The following is a 25,292-nucleotide window of genomic DNA, read 5'->3' on the forward strand; positions in this document are numbered from 1 at the left end:
GCCGCAAACACTTCCCGCCCCTCTGCAGCGAGTGGTGCTCCAGAGGGCTGATGCTCCTCATCAGCTCTCCTGCTAATTAGGAGCGCCCTTCTGTCCAAGTGGAAAAGAGAGAAAACAAAATGTTTTCTTCCGGGGGGGGGAGGGAGGGGAAAAAAAAAAAAAAGTTCATCCATTTGGATTAGATAAATAAATATATTTTGATTGGGCATGTTGTTCAGTGCCAGCATGATTAATGGTGTTCTACACGACACAACCACTAATAAAGCAATTGTAAAATTGAGATAAATTTTTAAGATACAAATCTTGTGGCCTTTCCTCAAAACATACGCTATCCCTGTTGTGCCTCCTCTGAAGTCAACGGGATCGCTCGTAGGTTGAGGCATCAGCAAGAGGGACTCAGGCTTCGGCCGAACTGCAGAAAGAAGCACAAAAGGCTGACATAGCCCATCCCTTGGAGGAGCAAAGAGTTGGAGGGCAGAGCTTTGATGGGGACCCTTCACATGATGATGTTACTCAGGAGCCTTTACCATCCTGTCATTTTTTAAACCTACCTGTAGTTTCATTAAAGCAAGCAGGCATGTTTACTTGTGGTGCAGTGACAGCTTAGTCTGTGCTATCGGTTATTAGTTTGGCATCTTTGTTTCTGTTGTAAACTACATAACTCTGCTTCCAACCCCTTATTCGCCAAGATCAACTGTTGATACTATAGCCCAGTTGATGCCTTCTCATCCTTTTGTTCATTTTTCCTTAATCTTGGATTTCTCTGCCCCGTGCTATCTTACTCCCTTTCACCTGGCAGAAAACGTAGATAGGATACAACACAACCAAAATTTACAACGCCACAGAAAAAGCAGTTCATTACGTATTTCTACAATCACAAACTCAAAGCACGTTGATAACTACATTCACTCCTATCGGGTCTTATACCTGTGCTGGGCTGCTGCAAAAGTGTTTGCAGGGCTGCAAACCACACCGTGCTGCTGGTAGCCTTCGCGTGGCTGCTCCGAAGCCACCTCGGGGACAATTGCAGAACCGTCCCTCGCTGCCAGAGCTACCCCTGGGGTGAAACATTTACAGCATGCTTCTTATTTGATGCCGAGCTGACTATTTCCATAATTCTTAAAGGCTTTGTAACGCAACTGTAGAAAATGTGCAAGAGACGGGTTATTGTTGCTGTTGCATTCGCTCTGAGGCCATTCCCCCTCTCCTTATCTTGTGCCCATGGTAACACACTGTAAAATGCCATCCCATGAAAAACAGCTGATTGCCAGTACTGCCTGACAGCTACAAGAAATCACGAAAGCTAATAAAAATGATTCACATTCAGTCTCTCCTCCCTTTAAACCAGCTGTTTAAAGGAAAAGAGGGCCAAATTGAAAATGAGCATCGGCGGTTACAACCCCGGGTGAAGTCAATAAAGTCGCACCTAGGAGGAACAGCTCTCCATTTGATTTCAATTCTTACTGCACAGGGGAAGCAGAGGGTGCAGCGGCATTATCATAACTTTTCATTAATCTCAGTGGGCAACCCGTTCAGCTAACGAGACCCATGCCAGCAGAACGCCAGTCTGGCGATAACCTGCAGGAGGCACCGAGGAAGAAATTGCCTTACTGCGTACTTAGTGTCTGCCACTGGTGGGGTTGCTGCTACCCTGATGAGAGCAGGAGGGAGGAAGGCTGTGCACGGAGAGGCCACCTTCCCGCTGCTCCGCACAACTGGGAGCAACGGGAAACCCTCTACGGGGTGAACCGTAGGCAAATGAGCTTGCCGAGCTCTTCTCGGAGCAGGTCGGAGGGAAGCCAGCTGCAACTAAAGAGACAATCAAGAGCAATAACACACTGCTCAGGTGGAATTAGTGTATGCTTCCTCTCAGGGAGCAATATCTCTATGAACAGCTTCAGCCAGGCAGAACAAATGTTTGTCTGTCTGGAGGAAGGGGCTACCAGGGACTGGAGGTAAAATTGTGTTTCAGCCTGTGAATCTCTCAGTGAGTTTGGGTTGGTACAATCCATCTGTGTTAGACAGCTAAAATGATGTGGCTTTTGTTTTTCTTTTCCTCTAGAGAAACACACAACATGTTAACCTGATCCATTTACAAATAGAGCAGCTAAATAGGAACATAGTGAAAGCTTGGGACAATCTAAGCTGGCATGTGGTACAGTTAGTGTTTACAACACTCATTAGGAAAGTAAATGATGCCTAAAACCATTTTCAGGAGACATAGCAGAGAAAGTTTTTCTTTGTGGACTATATCAAAATATGACTTAACACTACAAAAGAACCTCCCTGTTAAATGGTGATACCACAGCAGAGTGAAAACTATTCAGAGCTCACTCACAAAAATAAAGTGAATATTTTACAGGTACTTTATATCATGAATGCTTACCACAAAAACCAGTTAGGAGATGAATGACTTTTTTGTGTATGTCTATGATAAACTATCTGTAAAAGTAATGCTATGTGAATATTAATAAATATGCGGTGAACTAGTATAGTACCTCAGGCTATATTGATCATATTAATGAGAATGGTAATGTATGTATGTTTATTATATTTAACAGAACTGTGTTCAGGTTGTTGCATTTTCCATCTTAACCAAATTAACTTTCTTTCTAAAGTTGTTGAAGATGAATATTAAATATACAGAAATGATTAGTGAAGAAGCTCCTCCAAAACCGTCTTCACTCCTATGTCAAACCTAGTATGTTTACTATAAATGAGACTTGAGAATTAAATGTTATTGCTGGTTTTGGACATACAATACCCAAAGGGGGAAGAACCTGATCTTAGTAACAATGAGTAATACCAAGCAACTTCCACTGAGCACAAGATTAAATAAGGCTCACAAACTTCAATGAGAGCACATATATGTATAGAGGTAGAACAAGAGAGCAGCTTTACTGGAGATTGAGCCCACAAAGATACTCTCTTTTCGAGTTAATGAGAAAATAAGTTTGGCTGCCTTAAAGACATGCCTTAATGAAATAATTAACTATAAATGAGCTGCTGTACCACTATCAGGGTGCAGCAAGAGTCCAGCCTATAACTTCAGGGCATATGCAATTTAAAAAATAGCTGAAATAATGAAATAAAATTCTGTTTACACCAAAGTTTAAACACAGGTGGTTTGTTTGGTTTTCTGGTTTGGTTTTTTTTTTTCCCCTTCTTGCATTTCTCCTCTGGGACCAATTCAAATAATTGTATTTCTTAATCGCCACAGGACTTGTTCCTGCAAACATTAAAAAGTGTGTAGAAAAGGAGCTAGCTTCTTTCTAAAATATTCAGTGAAGTAGCTCACTTTTTCTCCAAACAAAATGAAGGTCTTCCCTGACTAGAGCTTATAGATATGGAGAGAGGTCTAAGAAGGGTGATTAGAGTTTGACAAGGTAGATGCACAAGATAAAGGTCCATCCTGAAGATGTGTGGCCCAAGCCCTTTCAGGACATGCCTTTGGGCCCCACTGACAGCACCGAGGTGGGCAAAACTGGAATCTGCTGAAGAAGACACGACTGAGTAATACTAGAAGATGAAAGAACAGACGTTTGAGGAATTGATAAAAGATGATAGGATGGAGGTTTCCATGGAAATTTTGAGCTTTGTTTCAGTAGAAGCAAGTTCCTACAATCTATCAGCAAAGATTGTCCATCCAAACATAGATGGACAGAGACAAGGTTGTGCAGTGTATTGGATTCCTTTCTGTTCAGTAAATATATTCTCACAATGCTTTTAATTTTCTGTATGAATATTATTGAACTTTGAGTTTGGTGCAAAGAACAAGGAATTTTACAGCTTATTCTGGGCACTGCAATTCTCATCATGAAGTTATTAGCAAGAAGGAATGAACAGTAATTGTGACAGAACAACGAGGTTATATTCATAACTTGTTCTTCCCAGTTAAAAGTTATACTCCTGTAATCTCCCTGTTTTGCTGTAACTGGGAGCTACTTTTTAATTTGGGAAATTTTCAATAATGGAGCTAAGAAGGAAATTACTGGACATTTCTTTGAACAGTAAGCTTCCTAGAAATGCAGAGAGAATGTCATAATCAGCAGGTTCATGTATTTCAAAATGCTGTGCTCGTCTGACAGTTCTTTCAATCATTTTTAGTAAAATACATCTGTAGCCATTGTGTAATCCCCCCCACACACCTGTAAATTATAATGTGGAATGTCATGATTTATTTCATAGCATAAAAGCTGTTAAATGAATACTGACAGCACCATTAGCTTTCTGATCTTGAACTGAAGTGCAAGTCAGCTCTGCTTAAGTCATCATTCTCATGAGCCACAAATAAACGTGCAGTTAAAAAGGGTGCCATAGGTTAATCAGAGCTGAATTAGTAAAGAAAAATTAGTAAAGAAGTGAGCAATTCAGGAAATGACATGCTGAATCTCTTACTCTAACACCGTTTCTGTAGGCAGCCAATGCCAAAGACTCCAGAATACTAAAACATGGGCCGAAAACTTGATTCATTCTGAACGAACTAAAAGATATCGGTATTATTTCAGCAGCTGAATCTTGCGGTCTGACTGCTCCCACCTACACCCGGTACCTTGTTCCCACTCTTGGCAAGCAGAACTCAGGTGGGCTTCACACACCCCAGACTCCTCTCTAACCGCTGCTTTCTGGGAAGAGTCCTGGCGAAAAGTAGAGATAACCAAATTAAGTCAGCTAATAGTGTTCTTAATTTATCCCATCAAGTATCATCAAATACTGTTGTTCTGCCCCTAAACCCCGGATTCCTTGATATCAGCTTCTAGAAAAGAAAATGAGTCCTTCTGCTTGCACTGCAATAAGATGTTTAATTTGTATGCTTAACCTCTTCTGAGCGAATGGTGATTTGTGACTGTTTAAAGTATAAATCTACTTTTTTTTCTAAGAATCATATTCAGTCTCATTTGTTCCTTAATGCAATGCTCCGCATTTTGTTGTTTTTCTACACTCTTAAACCAATTATTTTTTTCTCTAGTCATATAGATACTACATATTGTCCTTTTCGGAGGCAAAAACCTGGATGCCTGTCCCTAGAACCTTATGAATTCTGTTGTATTATAAATATTTACCGCTACTATTTTAATACTAACAGCTGTGATCCTTTAATGTGCAGAGCTTATTTTATAAAGAGCCAAGCGCTCTGTACCTCTTCCCAGTTTCCAAAAGATTTGAGATTGTTCCTGTTTGGCACTCTGCTAACAGGGCTCAACATACTTCATGGAAGAACGGTTCCTTCCTAATGAGGAATAGTTGTTTTCTTTCCCAATACAGCTCTCAACCAAAGTTTAGACATTATTTGTACCTCCAATTGCATTTTTATCTGAGCTATTTAGTCCAATCTATTTGTGTCTCTGAAGGGATCAGCAATATTCAAACTAAAACATAAACGACGCAACCTCCCAAGCTGGTTGGTTTGTTCTTAAGTCATCCATAATAATTTACAGCTGTGAGAATCTCCAAATTCAACAAGTGTAGTTTGTGTATGGTTGTTTATTAACTTTTTTCTCTTAGCTGAACGCACAACACCCCAAAAGGGGAATATAAATAATTTCCTTTTTTTTCAAATGAAGTTAAATCAAATTTACCTTCCTTTTTTCCCATTACTTACAAAAGTATACTTCAGTAATTCCAAACTAACATGCTTAAGCTGAAATAACCGTTAAATAAAAAACAAATAAAGCTTTACTGATGTGCTGAGGTAATTTCTCATTCCAAATGAAATGTTTCTTTTCTCATTTAGAACTCCAAATGGGACCCTGATTAATGGAACAAGATGGCCAGTCTTCACTAGTACTGAACAAAAATATTTGACATTAAATACCAACACATCAGAGATACTGACAAAATTACGTGCTCAGCAGTGTCGATTCTGGAATATTTTTTTTCCCAAAGTCCTGGAAATGACAGGTAAAAATGCTTTTATAGAGGCTTTTATGTAACTTTTATACAAGGACCATTTCTTTGATATTAACGTAATACTTGAGTTTAAATCTTTACATTTATCTTACATTCTTATTTGAATTTCCATGAGATGTTCAGATGTTGGACAAGACCGTCCATGCTGTGGTGAGGCTGTACCCTGTAACGTGCCCTGTGCTTCTGGCCATGGGCTCACCACCCTGTAGCACCCTGTTATGTACGAGGACAAAAGCCCGGGGACAGGCCAAGGCTCAGGATTTACGCAATACGGAGCTTCTCTGCCCCAAAGCGCAGATGCAGCCACAACACGAGACGTTTTAGAGTGCTGCAAATCTCTGCTCTCGAGCTACCCCCGGCGAGGGTCTCGGCACTGCCTGGCTCTGCGTTCCTGGGGTACCGGCGAGAGCAGGAAAGACATTGCTAAAGGGGAAGCTTGCGCTGGGGTTTCTGGAGGCTTTAGATGTTCTGTCTAAACTTTATGTACCTAAGGTGCATTGTGGGATGTTATATTGGGATTATATTATCTATTATTTATGGGATTTATATTATTATGCAACTAATCCACAGAGGATATTAAGTAAGTGCATCGCTGCTGCCAAGAGGGGATTCTGTTCTACATCTCACATGAGAGCACCTTCTGTTTTATTTCTAGAGTGCCAGTCATTGATGACAAGCCAGAGACTTCAGGATTTGCCTATGCAAATTAGAACTGATTTGTGCCTGACCCTGTATACAATAAGTTTATGAGATTTCACTACCTAGAAAAGTATAACAGGCTCAGTTGAACACAAAGGACTCAGATTTCCTTTAGAAGCCCGATGCCACTGTTTTTGCAAAGCCCACCAAACAAACCAAGCCTCTGTGCTTCTGGAGTTTGAAAGGAATTGGTTTTATGAAGTGATTTTGCAGCTCTGGAACAGCATTCTGCAGTTTGATGGGGGGGAAGTCACATTTCAAAAATAAGATACACTTTTTAAATGTTAATTAGTAATTTACCAGCTTTCTGTAAGATTCAGTTTGAATGTTAGTCTTAAAAATACGTAAACCTTCATGGTGCACAGATGATTCTTTCTGAAATAATTTATTCCTTCCTCATTTGAGCCTATAAGTGTATTATGGCTCAACTTTCATCCCCTCTCAATTCAATAGATGTTTTTCAATTAAATCAAGACAAGAAAAAATCAGTAGGTAAAATGAATAATTTATAAAGCATACTCTGTTTTTAAAATCATAGTATACCAAATTATGGATAGATTTTAGGGAGGTTTCTCAAATTCTGGCAAGTCCTTTATGCTGTGCCAGAAGAACTGAACTATTTTACATATTTCTTTAACCTGGCTGTGAACCCCCATTGAGTACCGTGCATCTTACAATTGGACTGCGCATAACCAAATGATCTGTGGCGGAGCAGAAGAGAGCACATCACCAGACAGAGTTCAACATATCTTGGCAGGACAGCAGAGTTGCTTTGCACGGTCCTGTGGTGTGAGGGATGACAAAGCAACACTCTGGATCTGCCAGGAGACATAAATACACCACTCTGCCATATTCAGTAATTTAAAACATAAATTTACATAATTTAATTAAAAGAAATTCCTGAGCATATCCTTAGCAAAAAAGAAAGAATCATTGTGCCTGGATCCTAATATAGAAATGAGACAAGAATACTGTCAAGGAGTGCTGCTTTGTCATGCATCCACATCTAGAGTATTGCTTTGTCATGCATCTACATCTATCAGTCCTTGAAATATTGTAACAGGAATACTATGGGTTTATATTTATGTTCCCTATACAGTCTCATACAATTCCGACAAAGAAACCTTTAAGATTCTGCTTATAAACATGATATAATACTTTATATTGTAATAACTCTCTTCACTGAAAATATTATTTTGCATTCCTATCTCCTTTTAGGCTCAAAGGACAGTGCACGCCATAAATACATGTATTTCCTCATTTTCTGAGGCTGTATCTTTTCTATTATTTCTTCCACTGAAATATTCTTATAAAAAGAAGGTTGCTTTAATATGATATGATATAAGATGACAGAGAACAAGAAAGAAATTTTATGTTATCATTATTGCAAGTTATAGTTCAAGTAGGATTCAGATAGACAAAGTGGAATTACATCACTTAGAACCTGAAGAGCACAATCAAACCGATTTATTTTGCAGAAATTGCAAGGGGATTTCTCATTGTGCCAAGTGGTCAGAATTTGGCATGGATGTGCTTGGTAACGAACCACTTATTTAGTTACTGATCCACTGCTAGCACAAGCCTTGCTACCCCCTTGAGGTCTTCTCAGTATGTAATGGCCAGCTCCAAATGTGTTCAGCATCTGAGCAAGCCTGTTCCCACAACAGGCTGGGTAATACAGGTTCCCTGAGGCAGTTAAATATACAAGAGGGAAATATTTAGTCCCTGTCATAATTATGGTTAGATATTTTCCATTTTCCTCAAGCAACAAAATCTGATATGTTCCAAAAAAAAATAAATCATGGTTATGGATGGAGAAAACTAATAAGAAAAAAAATAAGCATAAGTTTGTATGATTTTGGAAGATTTCTCATGTCTTCCCTTTCAATTTCAATATACAAAAGTATAATTGAAGACATGAGTCAAAATATGTAATTTTGTGTCTAGCTTGGTAATAATCACTAGCCAGGTAAACTAGACCTAGACATGCCTTACGTGGGGTCTCAGTTCCAACTAGACACAATTTCTGTACAGATCTCAACTCTATTGCAAAGGCACCAAGAATACCCTCCATTCCCACTTACCCCAAGACAAGCTGGGAGCATTCAGCATTTCATATTTTATTTGAAGGCATGAGCACTGGGACAATCACCAGAACTTTTTCTGATGACTGCTTCTAAAAGAAACACACCAGAGGGACAGTAAACAGTAAATGACTCTTAAGTAGCTTTTAGAGCAATCGTATGTTAATTATAAAAGCATCTATGTTAGACTCCACCTCCTTAACACAACCTTTAAGGCATCTAGAGCCCTAACTATATATATATGCCTATTTCCTCTTGGTTATAGAAAGCTGCAAGCAGTCAACCTTTCCATTTATCGTTCCATTACTATTTTAGTGTGCCTGATACATATTTTTCTATTTTATTTAATATCACTGCATCATGTATTATCTATAGAGAAATCAAACATCAAAGTAGCTAATATAAATACATTCCATTTTAAAACAACCCTAAAAAGATTTTGAATGTGGAGACAGAGAGAAGCTCAGCCAACCTCTTGACCAGTGAATAACCAAAATAATTGTATTTTCTGTGATCCTCCAAACAGTTTCTGGATTCTATAGAGCTAAATACTCAGGGTAGTAAGACTATTAAAAATGTGACCAATTAGAAAATTTATCATCAGAATTAGTTTTCAATTTCCATAGAGTTAGATGCTGCACTCATTATGCATGCAGAAAAGTGAGCGAGTCAAAAGTAACCTCACCAATACCACTGCACCTACTGACAGAGTAAGATGGTACTTAGTGTACCTATAGGCAATAAGTTATGTGCCTTAACAACCTGATTTCATTCTAACTCCAGTACCTTGAATCCCAGGTCACAGGAGAGATAACAGCCCTTACAATATTTCATCTCTCAGAGAGCTCTATTGACTTTTGGAAGAAGAACATTTAAAAAAAAAAAAAAAAATTAAAAATCTGAAGTCCTTAAAAACACATACAAAACCAAATATACTGTTGTGGGTAGAAAAAGCACTGATATTCAGAGCGTGTGATTAAAGAACATTAGAGATACTGAAGTATAGATACTATTTGTTTTCTCCTTTCTGAACATTTGTGTAGAAGCTATCACCATGAGAATCTACAGCATAGATAACTTGTAGCATTTATCAGACTAATGAATCAAGAAGTTTGCGGGTACTTGCATTTATAAGCTGTTGAGGACAGAAAAACTAATTCCAACTTGTCATCCCTTATTAATTATACTATATCATAACAGCTATATGGCGTTTGTCCTAATCTTAATGTTAATACCACAAAAATACATTTAAAATTAGCACTTTATTGGCACATCTAGAAGTTCAACAAAAGATGGTATGGAGATAAATTTAACTTTGCTGTAATGCTATTAATGTAAGGGCTGTATGCCTGTATGGAAAGGAAAGAAATGCCAGCTGCCTGTGTTGAAACTGCTGAAAAAGAAATAAAAAAAAAAACTTTTTTTTTTTTCTCTGTTAAACTGGGCACCTTTCTGATCACTGAGGTATGATGCATTGCCTACTGAAATCTCCCCTTTTCTCCTTGTAAACATCACTGGGCTTTGCATTAGGTTAACTGGTAAAGTTTGGGATTGCCTAAATGACTGCATACAGCAAAATAACCTCACTGTATTATTAGCTGACTTCCATAGTATTGCAGCACGTTGTAGTAACCCAGCGCTCTGAGCTGTAATTATCGGTCAAGTGGAATTCTCTAATCTTCTTTTTTTTTTTTGCCTTCTAGCTGTCAGCTCATCTAAGTCATGGGTGGTTGCTTCAAAGAGATTGATGATGTTGCTGATAATGGGATGCATTGACTTGTGACTTCAATTTGGATCTTATCACTGAAAAAAGCAAACAAATGGGAATCCAAGTTCTTATTTCAGTGTTTTCCTTCCCCCTTTTGTCTTTTAGATTCATAATGGTGGCTATTCTGAATTTCTTGTTGTCTGCTTTCTCTAGCTGACTCACTTCACCGTAATCTTGAAGAAGCACTGAAATGCCTCATAATTTATACTCTAGAACAGTGACTTTTAATTGAAGTTGTGTGTATGGTAGAGGTATTCCATTTTCTAAAGTCTTTGGGCAGACTTCAAACACATCTAAACCTGAATAATTAATGAAGGAACGGGGGTTTTTTAATTCATAAGTGGAGGCTTTGCTTGGATAAATAAAACTGGATACTCATAATCAAGAATAAGACAAGAAATACAGTTAAGACATTTTTCTCCAAATAATACTAGTACTGGTTCATACACTAAATTACCAATCCATTTGACATATGTGGAAAATTTGGCTTTACCCGAGACCCTGGCTACATCTTTAAATTAAGAAACACGCAAAGGCAAGTCAGGAAAGTAAAGTGTTGTGCATGTTTTCTCCCCATAGTTCTGTGAGACATATCTGCATAGCTTTGTAATCAAAACATGGTTTTATTGTTACCAGTATTTACAAATCCTCTTTGAGTTAATGACAATTGCGGCCTGCAAAATAAAATTTTAAAATGATCTGAACTTTTCTTGATCTCAGTGTAACCAAGCTTATTTGCATCTTTAACTGAGGGAGAGGAGTATGGTTAATTTTTTGTAATATTTTTTCCTATATTTGTTCTTCACAATTTCCCTTTTGACTACAAGCAGAAGTACAGAATCTCCTCAAGAAAAAAGTATCTTGGTTTTATTTCTGGTGTCACTGAAACCAAGAAGTAATGTAAATCTCATTTCAAAGTATCATTAAATTGCCATCTGGATTTCCAGACCAAAAAGGTTTGGAAACGTTGAGCTAAACTGCAGATAAGCAACCAAATTACTGGATGCTTCTCCAAAGTAAATCTCCGAATCTGTTAACTCTCTTTCCAGAATATTTTCTCTACTGATGTGTAAAACACAAAAGTATTTCATTTTCACATAACCAGTTAAACTTGCAGTGCTGACAGATCATAAAAAAGGGGAAAAGGGTGTATTTATGGAGGGAAAGGGCCTATGCTCTACTGCAGCAGAAGAACATAAAGCCAAAAGAGCATAAAGAAACCATGGAACTGTTATCTCATGAACACAGTTACCAAATTTTTTTGGAAGCAAGCTACGTCAATATGGGACACTGAGATAATTAGGTCCAGAATGAATAAAGGCATCCATAGATCACAAATGGTTTCTAAACTTTAAGAAGAAGTCTACAACGGATCCAAAATAATAAGCCACAGTATGCGATACAGCCTACATACATTATCTTTCCTTTAGTTGTTGTATGGGTTGTTCCTGCAAGGTCACTGCATTTCTCCCTAGTGTTAATTACCTTTTGGGACTGGAGGAAGTAATCCCTGTCCGTAAAATACTCTGGGAACCTTGTAAAATGATACATTTTTATTACTAGTGTCATCCTCACCCTCTGCTCTGATGTCTATAACAAATTTGGCTATAAATATTGCCTTGGGACACAGGATTAGTCGGCAAATTCTTTATAGGCTAGAATGAAAAAGAAAAGAGGAGATGGTTTCATGTTGACATAGTGCACATTTTACAGTATCTTCCTCCAAACTTGTTCCCCTTACACATTAAACCTGTGGATTTATTCCTCAGTAGGGTGAAATCCTGGCCATCCATTGAAATCCATTGAAACTAATGGCAATACCCTTGTTGCCTTGAACAAAGCTATGATTTCACTGTATCTTTACAAGCACCTATCTCAGTTTGCATATCGTAGTCTTCAGGGTGTGTAAGTTTCACTGTAGCGTATACTGAACCAAACTAATATTTTGAGGCTTTAAAAAAAAAGGTAGCTTTAAAATGAAGAACTTGGACAGAAGCATTATCCAGAAGCAACAAGCCCGTACATAAGTATATTTATTACCCTGCGGTGTGCCAGAATGATAGCTTTGCAGTACTTTCTTCCTGATTTAAAGATAAAGTGTTAATAACTGAATTTTCAGTCATTCCAGGTTTAAGAAAAGAGACAAAAGACCACCCTATAATGTATTTGGAGCAAATGACATTGATAATCAAAATTATTTTTCAATTAACATATAAAGAGATTCAAATTTAGATTAATGTAACCCATTTCATGTTTTACAGGAAATATTGATGAAGCAGAACGAGAGTGGAAAGCAGGATTCCATCGCTGGAACAATTACATGTCAGACTGGAAAAATCAATTTAATGATTACACTAGCAAGAAGGAGAGATGTGCAGGCTCCAATTAATATATTTACCCTTTCCGGTATGTCCGTATTACTGTTCATCAAGCAAATATACAGGTAGCTTTCTAACACATCTAGCATTAAATATGTTATGCAGATTAAAGAAATGTTATGGATATAATTTTGATTCCCCAGATCTTTCATTTCTATTTTACCTCATATCTCAATAAACAATATGTCATCCATACCCTTTGAAGCTTCACTGTGTTAAATAGGACTACAGAGATTAAAGTCTGAAGATTAATGATGTACATATTATTATAAACACTAGCTGTTTAAATTCACACTTCAAAGAAACAATGTAATCTGTTATAGAAAAATTGATTTTTTTTTAGTAGAAATAGCACTGTTTTACAGTATTGCCATGCAATACACAGTCGGGTTTGATCTTTAACAGCAATGGCACTGCACTTAAACCTTGCTTCAGACATAATTTAATTGACATAAACATAAAGAGATAACAACTTTGCTGGACACTCCAAATGATATTTGCTTGTTAGACCAAAAAGTTTTAAGACCGCCATTAAAGCCCGAATCATTGCTTCTTTATGGCCAAATCTGTAGGACAAAGCCATAGTAGGAGAGTATTCAAACTATGTCTTGAAGGCCTAAATCATCAGCACTCTGTGTGCAAGTGCAATGGTGAAACAAGCCAGAAAACCTGACACCTCTGCTTCTGCTATCCTCATTTCTCAAGGAGTAAAGATGTACAGATTCACAAAGGTATGAACTCACAGCTTTCCCTGCTCAGGCACCCACTCTCTTCAACTGGTAAAACCCCTGCTATGGAAGTAAGCTCCAATTACGGTGGGTTTTTTTTTTTGTCCATGAGTTACCTCCAAGTTGAGGGACAACCCCACATTTACTGGAACATGATGGACAAGTTTTTATACCTGCAGAAGAGCGTCGATCTGCGTGTCAGCAGGTTTATCAGAAATCAGCCATGAAAGCCCTGCTCAGCCAGCCAGCTCTCAGCAGGGGAGCGGGACATGGCCACAAAGCCCTTGCTCCTCTTGGGGAAGGCTGCAGAGGATATCACTGCCGAGGGACATTGTGACCTTGGTGGGAAGGACCCAGGTCTTTGACATGGTCAAGCGAGCTCTAGTTGCCATGCAAGTAGGCATCTCCTGTACCCCTTTCTGCCTACTTCAGCTGAATGTATTAGAAGCTTCTAAAAATCCCTTGGATAATTCTTCTTCCTACTTCTCTGCTTCTGGATGGGGTTGGAAGTTGTATGCCTGAATAACACCTTAATTGGCTGCTTTTCACTGGCCCAACTGGGCAGAATAAATGCCAAAAATTTGATAAACATAAGGAGTACGTAAAAGCAACAACTCATCTCATAAATAAATTATCCTGAAGCTTTCTGTAAATGTAACAGCATTTCAGTGCATCTATTTTCTGTTTTAGTGATTGTGAGCTCTTGCAAAATTCCTTCTTGAATTGAGTAGGCTGAAGAGATCTAGATAATGAACAGAGAGTGTGCTCTTTCTGGCAATCAGTTTGACCACACAGGATCCCTACACCGAAGGGATTTATTTTTGCAGAAAGGCCAAATTCTGCAAGAGATGATGGCTTATCATCTTTTCAGTTATTTCTAAGAGAATACAATTATTTCCTGACTAAATTATGGAAAACACCTTTTAGCACAGTATTTCCAAAGACCACAATCAAACCTGTGCAATCAAAAAACCTGGTCATTTTTGAGCAAGCTGATTAAAACTTGAAATTATCTGGGATTAAAAAGCCCTCTTTATGCAGCACTTCATGTTTATACCACAGGTAATTAGCTCATTACATACATTAGCATAGTTAGTGCTATTAATAGTTGCATGGAGAGCTGTGTCAGTCTACAGTGTATTGGGTATTTATCAGCTACTCCTCATGACAGTGATGAGCTACTGAAAAAAAACCACAGAAGGATGAATTTTCTGTTCGTCATCAAGCCAGTTCTGGCACTCCCCATTTTATTTATGTGGTGTGCTTCATAGACGTGTTGGGTGCTGATCTGCTGCGGTGAGCCTTGGCAGCACCAGCAATGCCTAAGCACGTTTAAAAGCAGCATTTGTCTCTTTTGATATCCTTCTCTTAGCTATATTTCACTATCTATCTGTCTAATCAGCCTAATCAATGGGAAAAAAAATCTGAGCTAATTAAAATGCACAAATAACCTTTGGGAAGGGCAGGTTGCAAAGCAGTTTATAAAATATTTTGTGGGAAGGTGTCTTTTGTATGTGCTGTGAGCTAGGCTGGATAAGGTCTACTTGAAGACTAATATCCTTCCCACAGTATGCATACGACGCCTATGATGTTCTTAAGAAGGAATAAGGATGGAGGGAAAAGGAAGGAAAAGCAGAATAAAATAAAGCTTAAACCACTTTTTGAATTATGTTTTTTCTGATTTTCTTGGTGTGAATATATTGCTAGCTTTGTATTTTTTCATATGCTGGGAAATAATATCTCCATTTATTATTCATATGAAATCAATATATCATGTAGTCATATATTCATATCCCTCACTTATGCAAAAATAGGAAAGCCTTAAGTACTTGGATGTAAGTGGCTAAGGTAATGAAGAGTGAAAAAAGACCAGTCCCCATTGCGGGTATCTTCAAACTAAAGGTCAAACAAACTTATGTTGGAAATTGTTTGAGGATACTGTGTCATTGCTTAGAATGATGATTACATATTAGAGGGATATCTTGCCCAGACCTCACTGAAGATGTAATGTTGTTAATTAATGTTTTCTTTTGGCTCAAAAGAGGCAAGAAACCAAGGTTTCTCTGTGAAACCAGAGAAAATGTGTTGATTCTTTCTTACCATTCTTGATATCCAAAGCAAGGATTCTGAATTTAGTCCCAGAGTTGCTGAAAGATTATAATAAAATGAACTGCAGTGCCAACAAAAATGTTGGCATTAAACCAGTTGTCATTAGGTTTATAAGCTAACAGCACACTGATTAAATTACAGACATTTCACACATATTTTAGAGATAGTCTTAAGAGGACTGATGTCAGAAATTTCCCAGCAAAACTCTGTTTAATTAAAACCAACAGTTTCTGCATTTAAAATGTTTTGTCTAAAGGAATTTGGGTTAGATAAGCTTTCAGTAAAGTTAAGCATTATTTAAGTGAAATCCTATCTGTGCTCCTGCTGGAGTATCAAAAACTGAAGCAGCTGGGATGTTCAGAATACCTGTCTAGGGCACCCTGGTCTGCATAGCTGGACCAACCAAGGATGAAACTTTCTGGCTTTGAACAGGAGCCCTCAGACCCCAAAAGTTGTCTCTAGCAGAACTAAGACACCCCCAAGGTTTCCAGGCTTCCTCCCAATTGCAGATTTTACACTCATAGCTCGGATTTTTGGGACGGGTGCTTGCTGTCCTCTGCCCTGGCCATCACTCTGGGTTTATCAGACTGTTAAAGCCAAATTTCTGTTTAAGTGGAAGCCTGGCTTTTTGGCCCTCTTTGATCACTACAGGCTCAGGCTATTTATAGAGCAGAGATTACTGCTCTATAAACACATGGCTATACATGCCCAGTTTAGATCTTCATGAATAGACAACTCATACGCATCTCTTAATAGCAAGGAGCAGAGGCAAATCTCCGTCAGCTTATAGCTGGGAAGTTATCCTTGCAACATAAGGAATATAAGTCCTTTTTTTATTATTAAGTAGAGTGTTGGAGAGAAAATTATCTTAGATTATGAAAAACTGATGGAACTTTCAGGAAAATGTATATATATTTCATGATATATACGCTTAATATGACCTCTGTAGGCCTCTCTAATGTTCCTATCACAACAGGTCATCAGCAAGCGATTTGGCCCATTGCCATATGCAGATATCACATAGATTAATCTGAACGTAACGTTAACAGCGGAGAGATATATATTTGTCTCTGTCAACATCATAACGTTGTCTTCTCAGGCTTGATTATGGTTCATGCATTTCTACTGGCTCAGCACCAGTTCTGCAACATCAGCAGCAGCTATTTAGAGGGACATAAAAAACGTCACTGTACTTCAGTTCCACCTGCAGCGTACCCAGCTAGCAAAGAGCAGCCGGGGCTGCCACTGCCGAATGCCAGCCTGTCCGCGCAGGGCTCTCGCCCGTCCTTCCCCTCCAGTTGCAGGGATAAAATGGGGGGCGGGGAAGAGATGAGGCCAAAGAGGAAAAAAAACCCCAAGGAGACAAGGTCGAAGGGAAAAAAAAATACCCCTAAGGAGACTAGGCCAAAGGGGGGGGAAAGAAACCCAAGGAGACTAGGCCGAAGGGAACTAAAAAACAACGAAAAAATCCAAAGAGACAAGGCCGAAGGGGGAAAAACCACCCAAAGAGACAAGGCCGAAGGGGGAAAAACCACCCAAAGAGACAAGGCCGAAGGGGGACGCCCCCCTGCAAGGAGACAAGGCCAAAGGGAAAAAAAAAACACAACCCCCCCCACACACAAAACAGAGACACAAGGCCAAAAGGGGGGGAAAAAAAAAAAAAACCAAAGAGACAACGCCGAAGGGAAATAAAACACCCCCAAGGAGACTAGGCCGAAGGGTGGGGGTAACCAAAGAGACAAGGCTGAAGGGGAGAAAAAAGACAAAACAAAGAGACAAGGCCGAAGGGGGGACTACACCCCAGAGAGACAAGGAGGAAGGAGTTGAAAAAAGAAAAAAAAAAAAAAAACAGAGACAAGGACAAAGGGGAAAAAAAACAAAAAAAACCCTAAAAACCCCATAAAACTCCCACACAAACACTTTTGCCCCAGAATAATCAACAATTGAAGGGCTTAATACTGTACACAGAGGTACTAAGTATCCCAGTGCCTCTGTTCCAGTAACTCCAGCCAAAAAACCCTCCCACTGAATTGGCAAAATAGGTTTAGGAATTTGACAGTGATTCAGAATACGGGGTGAGGAATGAGACAGGCAGGTTTGGCTCAGGCTTGGGGGCTGCTATGGAAAGTGCTAGTGCCAGCTGACTACTTTCTCACTGTCTTTTCTCTTCCAATCCATGGAACTACGGGCATTTGCCAAAAATTCTGACTGCTCTTGGCTAGCCACAGGGTCTAAAACCAAGCACCTGTGTAACAGATTTGTGCAGCTGTATGTGTTTACCATGGCTGATCCATCTGTAGTACATGCCACACGCCTGTTGATTTACTCTGGGTGGATTGGGAGCAAGAATCCATTAGGAAAAAAAAAAAGTTCCTGGCTGAATTACAAGTATTTCTCTCTTTCTCATTGCTCTGTTTTTATTTGTCCTCATCTGTCTAAGGTTCTAGATGGGTTTTCTATTGCTAGATGATTGCTGCAGTATGAGGGTGAAAAAACTTCTTTTTTAAAAAAAAATCTCTAGCAAAATAGAAAATTTTAGACTATTTGAATACTGTATATTTGGGATCTATAAGAGGTACTTGGAAACTGTGTGCACATGGTTAATATTTAACAACCTTGACCCGGTTCTGTGAGCCAAGAGGACCACTGCTTTAAAATCATGTGTCTTAGAGAATATGCATCCATGCACACATAGATACATAGAAATATAGTTTCATCAGCAATTGCCTCTCAACAGTATATTTCCAACCTGTGCAAGCAACATGGAGATGGAGGCTTATATGTTATTGGTTTTGTATGCTTTCAAAGTGTATCTTTTTGGTCTTTACTGAAGAATAAAATGATCACAGGACTTTCTGATATAAATCAACACCTCAGCCAAATTAGTCATTCACAGTTAAAAGTTCAAAAGCTTTTACTCTGATTTCAATTGTTTTAGGACCAAATTTTATGAACAAACGTAATTAGCCATTTTGAAATGCTTCATAAGACAAGATAATTCCTTCCTGACCCCTGCTGAAATCTTGAAGCATGAATACTGATTATCTTGTTTTAGCACGTAAACCTTCCAGCATTTTGTTGATAAACTAGATTAGTTGCACTCATAAAAACGTTAACTCATAGACTTAATGACTACAAAGCAGTGATGTGAATCTACAATTAGGGCAGGTGTGAATTTTTGAGAGGCTTTTAATTGGATTGCAGGTGAGATTAAATAAGGCTTCTAGGCATGTTGCAATCAGAAGTGCTGGGCTGGGGGGGTGAAGGGGGGTTAGACACATAATTATTTCAATTATTTGGGGGAGAATTAGGGAGGAAAAATGAAGCTTAATTCCAGCACAGGATCTGTTACACAAAAGTGAACAATGAAAAAGTTTCCTTCCTGATAGCACCACAGTAGCTTGAGGACATGTACAGAGGCTGTGGGGGTCTGTCTTTTGGAATTTACTGAATCTGGTCATTACATATATCACCAACTTTTTAAGAATACTGTCATTCTGGTCAGGGATCTGGAGGTAGCCAGGAAATTATCATTTTTTTAAAACTGAAAATTATCTAGGCCCTCCAAATCCACGTATTTGCCTGGAAAAGAACACCAGCTTCTGATCTTTTCAATTCTGCTCCATTTTAATATATGCCATGGTTGCAGGAGCTAATGTTTTAGCCACTATTAATAGAACAACGTACAAATGGTGTAGGTGGTTCTCACGGTTTGGGAGTGCTGTGGTTAATTTCTTTAATTTATAAAGTATTTATAAGTCCTCAGTTATACTGAGCAGTGGTAAAAGTGTGTAGGCAGAAAGCAGTTATCTCCATACCTCTCAATCTTCCAAATTAAATTCACTCTTGCAGCATGTCTAATCACTTCAGGGTACCTCATCATCCTCTCCCTATTACAGGCTATGCAGCACCATTTCTTATAAAATAGATACATTTCAACTGAGGTTTTAGATTAATCTTATTTTATTGTCTCATGTGTGAGACAATTAGGGTATTAACCCAGAAAAAGCAGCAAGAGATGTGACTGATCATTTATCAACAATTGTTTAGAAAGTAATTCACATGGACCTTATTTAGGACTGTGAGAACCAGCTGGAATTACACATCCAAAGTGATACTTCTGAAATATTAAACTTTTCCCACTCGGTAATTACAGAGCTACAAATTTTATAGATAGTGCTAGCTGAAGTTACATCAGTCATTAAATAACATTAACCCTGCCTCATTTTTGCTGAGTTAAAGCAAGTATATTTAACTTTTTTTTAAATTAGGAGTTAGAATTGCAGAAAAATATTGCTTTGTTATCTTTCAACTTTTTTTTTTTTTTATCTAGATGTTCATCCCATTTCATGTTTTGTTTTCAGTGCTACAGTGATTTGGATAGTTCGAGTTTTCCCCACCTCTGCTCTCTAAAAGAGCTTGATCTTGTAGCTCTCACTGCAGGTACAATTCTGGTTCCAGGAATGATTATTACAAACCAAAACTGCAAGTATATACTTATGTACACATGGTTGCCTCCATTCAAGACTTTTATATTGCATCTGTCTTTGGGAATGACCTCAGCACTCTTTTAGATCATTGGGTAACTTTCAGTTAATTAAAGCTTTGTCATTGCCTTCAGCAGAAGCACAAGAGCTCCTTTGACTGACATTTTCAATCTTCCCTATCGCTTAGTAATCTAGGAGATGTTTACTATTTAAGAAAAAAATTCCACACCTCAGAACATACTTTTTTTTTTCTTCTCTTAATGACAAGCTAAATGGGAGAGTAAAACTGTGGACAAACTGTATTTATGTACTCCTCTTTGCAGAGGAAAATCCATTAGATGCTAACTAAAATGCCACCAATTCATTTACTTTATGTTTTACATGTTTCTATTATTTTACTAATGGATGGACTCTGAAAAATGGAAGCAGAAACCAAAATTATCCTCTGCCAATCCCTGGCAAAACTGGCAGTGTGCTTTCAGCTCACTTGAGGGTCCTCTGCTCCTTCATCAAGGCTCTCAAGAGATTACTTTAATTGTACCATAAATAGGATCCACTGTAGCAGTTCCTGTCCTTATCCACACTCAGATAGTGATGTATTACTAAAAATACAAAGATCGGTATAGCCAAGAACTCCTTTCTAGAGAGGAGTATTGACAACTAACCACTACAGGAGCTCCCAAGCCTGTGACTATCCTCTGTGGGTCTAGAACTGCAAAGAGGGATCTTAGTCAAAACTCAGCCTTCAGGTCTCTACTCTTACTCCAAGAAACAGCTGGATTGGGTCTGAGCAATGCAATTTGACAACGTTTTGGAGCAAAGAAAGCAATAAGGAAAATCTCATTGAATTTTCTTTCCTATCCCTGGGCACAAAAATGCCAGATTAATGACTTTAGCTACCTCAAACAGTGGTAATGCATGAGGTTTCTTACAAAGCTTTGTGCTGAAGTCAGTAAACACAGAACACAAACAAGGTCTTACCTGCTCTCTCCACCTAGTTAACCTCTGGCTAACCACATTCCATGGTGTTGGCCATAGCAGGACCCGATGTCTGTAGCCCAGGGGGCTGATGAAAACTGAAATCTCCACTTAGGCCGAGGTCTCGCTTTTTTGGTGAGACAGTACTTCAGGGGACAATTGGAACCCCCTGGATCCCCATTAGCTTTTCACTCATTCAATCTAGCCTCGTTACTGGTGAGGCAGGTGTGCTGTAGCATGAAAATAAATGGTCTTCTGTTGGCAGACTTTTGAACCCTTTTGAATAACCGAGGGATTAAAACTCACTCAGAGCAATGGAGAGGATTCACAGAGGCTTTAGCCCAGGATGTCACCCACTCCAGAATAAACTACGCAATTTATGTTGATATAAGAACAAGCTTTATGCCAAATCTCTGAAAATCACACTCTGTGTTATATCTATATTCAAAGGAAGCTCCCTTGACCATGTAATCAGCCACTGCAGCCTGAATTCCTTCTATTTCCCGTTGGTATTACTGTTACAAACTCCTAAAATCTAGGTTACTGGTAGTGCACTCTGGCTCTACAATGAATTCATGGCATTTGACATTCATAACCCCGCATTTATGAAAATAGACTAGTCCATTAAAAACCTTGTTAATAACGGTTCTAGCAAAGCATACATTGCCTAAAGCAATACAATTATTGGTCAATAATTCCTCTTTAGCTCTCTGTATTACTACCACTTTATTTCAACACTTGGCTTCTTACCCTTTGATCTGCTAATTATCTTTTTACCCTCTGATCCTCTTTGCAATTCCTTGGCAATTTGATCCATTAATTACAGTGCCCATATTCCCTATTTTCTGTAGAATGTGCATTTTTTCTGAACCTCTTCACCTTTCTTCGTACAAATACTTACCATATTTCTGTAGGGTATATCTACTTCTGTAAATATATATATTGATAGAAAATGCTATAATTAAAAGTATCATTACACTTTTCTTTCAATCCTTGGACTTCATGAAAATGTCTCAATAGTTTGTCATTGACTTAGATTTTGATGGAAATGGGCACTCATCTCTGCTAAATTCTTTGGCACTCCATCGTCAATTACCATAAACTCTTAGATTTTTTTCAAATGTCAATAAACATTGATTGTATTTCCATCCTGGAGTCTCTATTAAAAACACAGTTTCTGCTATGGTTTTGATATGTATTATTAAAAAAGTATTTCTGATATAAGGCTTTTCTCGCTTTATGAGCACATGACTCATGAATTACTGAATTTTCTGCATTGCCAATTTCCTAGTCCTTTCGAAGACAGATGTAGACTTTCAGTGCAACCTAAATATGTTTTAGAATGGTAGAATTTGGGGAAGATAACCTCAGGCTGTTAACTCGTACAGTGCAGAAATGATGGTGCTATGGGAGGGGGTCATCTCTGAGACTGGGAAGTGAAAGTTTGGCAGCTGGAACACAGCCTCGGTGTTCGAAAGCCAGATTTCATTCATTTACTGTGATCAGGATATCCTATAAGAATTAAAACCAGTCACTTATTCTACCAGGCATTCTCTGACACTGCACTAAAGGCAGCTATATAACTGTGTTTGAGGCAGCACTGCAGTATCTGCTTGTAAGGGAAAGTGGGGCCGCATGAAAAAGGGATTTACACTCAACACGCACCAGTTTGGGATACAAACCAGTGCCGCTGGGTGCCCTTTGGGGATCAGTGGTGGACGGTTTCCCTCTGGGCAGGTCAGGCAATTGGGCCAACCCGGGGTCTGGGAGCAAAGAGGAGCGGGCTCATGTCAGAGTCCTTCCTCCTCCTCCTGGCTGACCCAGACCCACTATTCCCACTGGGACATGCCATGGGTCAGTTTAGAAGCTGCTCACTCACATACACCTTGTGCAGTGCAGTGCTGTGGTTTTACAGTGAGGTTGCTTTTTTTTCTCCCCCCACTTAAATTATCCATTTTGCAAACCTTGCAGATAAAAGCATGCAAACTCAGAATGGTTGGCAGTGGTTCTTCCTTCCTGCTTCATGCAAGAAAGAAACCAAGTGCAAGCTGGGTCTCTTCAAAGTTTGTGCAAAAGAAGGACACGCTCCTTTAAACCTCCTGCATCTCAGTTTGCCTATTGGTGGTATGGGAATTCATCCGTTAATATTTGCCTAGCTTTTTAACCTCAGAGTGAGCAGTTTTAGTTCAGTACTGAGGGCTTGGGAAATCTCAATCGATAAAGCACAGCAAAACACAGACTCTATGATTCTAAGTTTTATTCAATTATGTGGCACTTAGTTGCAAATGCTCACTTAGTCCTTTGGCCAAAGTTACTAGTCATTTAAAGTATTGGTTTTGTGGTGCGTCCACTCAAATGAACTCACAACTTCTCGTTCCAGAGAAACCTCTGCAGAGTTGCCAAATAGTTATCATTAATGGAACATTTTTCTTTTTGACCTGGCTTCTGCTTTTAAAATGATTGATTGAACACCTCTTTTCTTGCACAAATAATCTTTGCAATTTTTAATATAGGGGATTCATTTTAGCTTCTCCAGTGTAAAAAGAAATTTCTCATTTCTGTGCATCCAATTGTTTTCAATCAGATTACTCTTACAAACTATGGGGATTGCAGGGGCAAAATACATGTTACAGAGTAGAAGTATCTTCCTCTACAATCCAAAAGAAAATCTCCTAAGAAATAGCATTCTTCTCTCACAATTTCAAAACAAAAGTGTGCTTATTGAATACAGTCCTGTCTAATCATGTTGACTTATTCTTCCTTTTTTCCCTTTCAGACCTACCTGATAGCATATAAGTTGCCATTTTTCACATTAGTTCTTAAATAGCTCACACTTCCTTGCATCACAAAGCACTTAACAGCTTTTCAGTAATCTGATTGTTCAATTGTCTGAATATTTCTTGACATAGAAAAGTGAAGTACAAGATCAGCTTGAAATATCTTGAAATACAGTAGGCCATTTCACTGTAACTGAAGCAAGTAATGGAGGATTTGTAAAATAAAATGTAAAGAAATGAATTGCAATAAATACGTGTACTGCTCCAAGGGTATTTCTGTTTGAATTATGGAAGTTCTCATTCATTGTTTGGGAATCAGGACTTATCTGCTTGACTTCACTTTATAGTCCCCTAGCCAGATATCTTAGCTTCTTCTGAGACACACTATAATTCCATACTATATGGAGAAGCTCAGTTCATTGATTGATTGTAGATCTCAGATTTGCCAAACATAGCCAGAAAGGTGCTCAGAACTGCTGACAATGTAGTTTTTCTTCACTACCACCTGCATTATGAAGGAAAACTTTTTGCTGCTTCCTTTGGTGGAACTCAGTCTCATCAAGTATTCCAACCAGAGAAGCAACATCGCCGACAACCAGATTAAACAGCTGCTGAACTTCAGACCCGGATTTGTGACTAACCTGAAATGTGCAGTAGTAAGGGAAGAAACTCATTAATCAAGAAAGTCTTCAAAGAGAAGTACCATTTCCTCTAGTCAAATAGCCTCTCTTTTTATGTGTGTGTGTAATACTTATCCCAGTCAATATTTAGATTATTAAAATCCAGCAAGCTACATAATATGAACACATACATTTTTTTTCTACAGCAGAATCCACAGTTCACCTGATTGTGATACTTTTTAATCTCCAGTTTCAATTCAAATTCACGTAACCAAAACACTTAGGTCATTTTCCTTTGTCGTTAATTAATATCTCTCACTAATAACTAAGTAATCTCTCTATTTTCCTCTTGTATCCCTCTAGAAAATTGCATAGAAAAACAGGTAGTTTTCAGTTACTCGTGTATTTTTTCCCCTTTCCTTTCTGTTTCTTGCTTTTCCTCTCCATGTTGCCTAGACTGTTATTCAGTGCTGTGGAACGTTAAGTAATCTGCAGAATTCCTCTATATTGTTTTGCTTTATCATTAAAAAAAAGACAAGGTGATTTTTGATAGTGGTTGCCAACTAAGGTGTTCCCATACACAGAATTCAGCTGCAGTCCATTTCTTAACAAATATCATTTTGCCTTTCCTACCACTCCAAGTTGGTTATAACTATTAAATCTTCAGGCTAGTAGATCTTATCCCAGCTTTCGTGTTTGCCCTTTTAGCTCTGAATAGCAATTAAAAGCCAAGATTTCAAGAAAACTTTATGAT

The 25,292-nt window shown here is 38.5% G+C and overlaps 1 protein-coding gene across 4 annotated transcripts in view; it reads left to right on the plus strand.

Annotated features, from left to right (window-relative positions):
• BCHE (butyrylcholinesterase) overlaps positions 1-24,203 on the plus strand; it is a 45,957-nt gene extending 21,754 nt beyond the window's left edge. The window contains exons 3-5 of one of the 4 annotated variants that reach the window (XM_052803893.1): positions 5,735-5,901; positions 8,740-8,817; positions 12,723-12,814. In XM_052803893.1, the coding sequence (XP_052659853.1) occupies positions 5,735-5,901; positions 8,740-8,789 (217 nt within the window). In that variant the 3' untranslated portion in view covers positions 8,790-8,817; positions 12,723-12,814. The other 3 variants (XM_052803890.1, XM_052803889.1, XM_052803891.1) reach the window with 3 other exon arrangements.
• Positions 24,204-25,292: the final 1,089 nt, after the last annotated feature.

This window comes from Harpia harpyja, chromosome 12 (genome assembly GCF_026419915.1).
Source record: "Harpia harpyja isolate bHarHar1 chromosome 12, bHarHar1 primary haplotype, whole genome shotgun sequence".
Lineage (NCBI taxonomy): Eukaryota > Metazoa > Chordata > Aves > Accipitriformes > Accipitridae > Harpia > Harpia harpyja.